At 44.7% G+C, this 3,519-nt stretch overlaps 1 protein-coding gene across 1 annotated transcript; it reads right to left on the bottom strand.

Moving 5' to 3' along the window:
- Positions 1 to 87: 87 nt before the first annotated feature.
- MELLADRAFT_109187 (uncharacterized protein) lies at positions 88 to 1,116 on the bottom strand (the record flags this gene model as incomplete). The annotated part of the gene is made up of 3 exons (XM_007413120.1): positions 88 to 299; positions 492 to 953; positions 1,020 to 1,116. The coding sequence occupies 3 exons, from the start codon at positions 1,114 to 1,116 to the stop codon at positions 88 to 90; spliced, it is 771 nt and encodes a 256-aa protein (XP_007413182.1).
- Positions 1,117 to 3,519: the final 2,403 nt, after the last annotated feature.

The raw sequence follows: 3,519 nt of genomic DNA, 5'->3' as shown, positions 1-3,519 counted from the left end.
CGAGCAAACTAATCGCAGACAAGAAAATGATAAAACAGATACCACGACGCAAATCCCAGACACAGCGATTTCGAAGATTTCTTTGGCCTAAGCCTGTTCAGCGGGATAAACCAGGCGGAGGAACGCCTCTAGCTCCTCAGGGGTCTTGCCCTCCAACACCAACTTTTCACAGAATTGCTTGCGCTCCCTTTGTAACTCTTGTGCCATTTGGCGAGTCGCGGCGTCTCGTAATTCTTGACGGTCCAAAAAATACCGCTCCTTATCCCATGACAAAGCCGACATGCGAGCATCGGCCTCAACTTTCATTCGATCCGCTTCAAATTTTTGACGCCACTTGTTGGCTTCCGTGAGCATGTTGATCTTTGCCTCATTCCCTTGCTGCATAACATTGGCGAGAGCATGCTTATGTTCCTTGCTATGCACATTTGCAGGATCGATTGATGGCAGTGGGTTCAATGACCTTCGAGACAGAGTCGATCGAGAAGTCCCACGCCCCTGGGTCACTGGCGCATCGATTGTCATGAGTTCATCTCCGGAACTGGCGTCTAAGGCGAGTTCCTCAGCAGTCAGTGCATCCTCTCTCGCTGAACGTCTCTGAACTGGTTTTCGTTTGGCAACCTTCGAGCGAGCTTGCGTGAGAGGGGCTTTCGCCGTCGTAACTGTTTCGTGGTCATCTCCGGAACTGGCATCTAGATCGGTTTGGGGTCGAATCGGTGGTCTAACTCGGTTCCCTTTCAACAGGTTGGCCTCTGCTTCCGCGGGGACAGATTCTTGTCGATTAGCAAATGTCTCGGAGACGTTAGTCTCTTTGGGCGTTGGAGGTGGTGAACTAAAATCATCGTTTAAAAATCTACGGTAGTGTGCGTTGAGGGCTTCAGGATCACTTTGGTTTTCTTGAACACCGGAAGATTGTGGATGAGGGGTTTTGGTTTTCGGTTGTTCAATCAGTTGTTCTGTATCACCAAACGATTGAGTCAGACAATCAAGGTACATCTGTTACAGTGAATACTGATACTTACCAGAAGATTCCAACCGTGCGATTTGAGCTGATTCCACCGGATGGTCATGACCATCAGTGGTATCACTGTGGGTATCCTCAGTGATACCCACAACCATTCCTTGAGCTTCACCTTCGTCGCTGTCGTCGTCGGAAGATTTGGGACCTACCCCACTGTCGAGGATCCCAAAAGGAGTGACATTTCCTTTATCACGGAAAAGCATATCCATTTCAGAGTAAAAGGGACACATGGATTCTAACAATTCTTCCATGGTGTGAATGCCGTCCGCCACATTCTTTGCAGAGAGCCCGCTACCCGTCTTAAGACTGAAATTCTTGGCAGATACATACTTCGATTTGTACCGTTTCAGGCGCTGGTACAGGATTCGACCATTCAACCGCATGTTGGTGGTGTCGTGGCGGATGTTATAGTTGTTATTGAGCTTAATCGCGAGAGGGTTCAAAATTGATCTAGGGTTCATAGGTAGACCAGACACCCTAGTCTGGCTACCACCACCGAAGAGCGTGTTGCGGATTTTGGGCTTCGACAGGTACGAGATAATGGTCTGATAGTCGACACGGTCCAAGCTCGGGCTGTCTCTCGTTGCTTTCGAAGACGCGGTGGCCAACGAGTTAGATCGAACGGGCTGAGATGCAAGGCGCGATCGCCTGACCGCTGCTGCTGATGGTCTCGAACCAGCTGGCAATCCCGAGGCAATCAGATCCTCCTCGATCTGCGCTCGTGTTCGACGCGTTCTGCGGGGTGCCTGCACATGAACAATAAGCATAGGTCAGCTTATCCTGTTTGGATCACCACAAGAACGCCACACATCATATTACACACCTTCCCAGTTTGTTGAGATGGAGGCGCCATTGCGAGAGATGATTGTATGACCTTGGACGATACGAAGACAAGAAAAATGGGTGTTTGAGAGAAACTGAACTAGGTCGATAAGGCGGATGTGACCAAAAGAAGAGAAGTAAACGGGATATTTGTGAAGATCTTGTGTTGAGAGCCAAATCGGAGAGAGATTGAATCGAGAGAATCAAAACTATGTGGAAAAGGTGGATGCGAGGGCAGAAATCAAGGAGAATCTGAGTATTGAACATCTGATTCTTCTTGTTCAATTTGTTTGTTAATGAAAGAGATAAGAAGGAAAAAAAGATTGTTTTTTTAGAAACAACCGTTACATCCAGGTACAGACCAAGAAAAAAAATTAATGGAAACAAATCCTTTTTTTGGGTTTGTCCGTGGCATGTTTTTTTTTTGGGGAGCAAGTTATAAAAATTTTAATGACAAATAAGTGACCGCAAAACAGTGAACCACCTCTAGAGGTGGTTCACTGACTTATAATTTAAGTTAAAATTTAAAGGTCCCGGAGGGATCGTAAAAATTAAAAAACTGCTGTAAAACCTCTACTTGAACTGCCCTAATGGCACAATCAGAATCTGATGGAAGCTGTGGTGGTTTCCATTGTGTGATTTCCTGGTGACATTTCTTCCATTCACATAGCCAGGCCTAGCCCTAAGAACTGGCGAAAACCGACATTTTTCGTCACAAACATTCCACCAAAATGGCAAATTCCGACGTTTTTCGTCACAAACCTAGGTAAAATCCGGGGCCGAATTCCGACGTTTTTCGTCACAAACCCCAGTAGGAGCATTCCTGGGTCCTATGGAGGATCAACAAATTGAAACCTTCAGATATTCAGAAAGTCAGAACAGTTTCTGACTTTCTGACGTTCTGAAAAAACCTTGGAAAATTTTCCAATTTTTTTCTGAATTTATATTTGTATACCATAATTGCATGTCTACAGACTACCCTTGTCAAAAAAACTTCTAAATGTTTATTCACATCTTTTGAGCACCGATTCACTGAAGACGGCAGTGATCTATAGTTTATCATCTCACAGGGATATTATCTTTAATTATCTTCTTGAACCCTATTTACCCTGATTGATGTGTAATGGTATCACATAATCTTGGAACACCAGGAAGCTCAGGATCAAGATTTGCTTAAACAGTCTTGGCAATGATAACAAAGTAAAAATTGATCACAAGTGTAAGATACTCAAGTATGAGATTTTGAGTGAGTTTTGATGAGGATCAGAGGGGATGAAATACCCTACTTGACAAAAACAAGACGGTTTTGTTGAATGGTAGATGGTACCCAAAGGCACGACGGTACCATCGATTTCCACGGATAAGCATATAGGTAACTTAGGGCAAGACACGTGACTATCCCTATACCGAGGGATAGCCGTACATGGTTGGACGCATATAATCAGGGTCCAATGGAAAAATTTCCATTGACTCCTTTCTGATTATCGCCAACTATTCTTTCCCCAAGTTCTCCCACGCGCTTATCCTCACCTCTCTCGCTATCTCTCCACTCTGCTTCTCAGAGTCTATTTCACTCGAAATCTTTTTTGTCAAACTTAGATCAATATTACCCAGCAAGCGTAGTTTAAGTCATCCGCAGTTAGTTCTACCTTATACTCATAAAATTACCATCAAGAAAG

The sequence above is a fragment of the Melampsora larici-populina genome (genome assembly GCF_000204055.1).
Source record: "Melampsora larici-populina 98AG31 unplaced genomic scaffold MELLAscaffold_35, whole genome shotgun sequence".
In the NCBI taxonomy this organism is placed as follows: Eukaryota; Fungi; Basidiomycota; class Pucciniomycetes; order Pucciniales; family Melampsoraceae; genus Melampsora; species Melampsora laricis-populina.
Note: the sequence above shows the minus strand (reverse complement) of the source record. Positions and strands in the feature narration are given on the sequence as shown.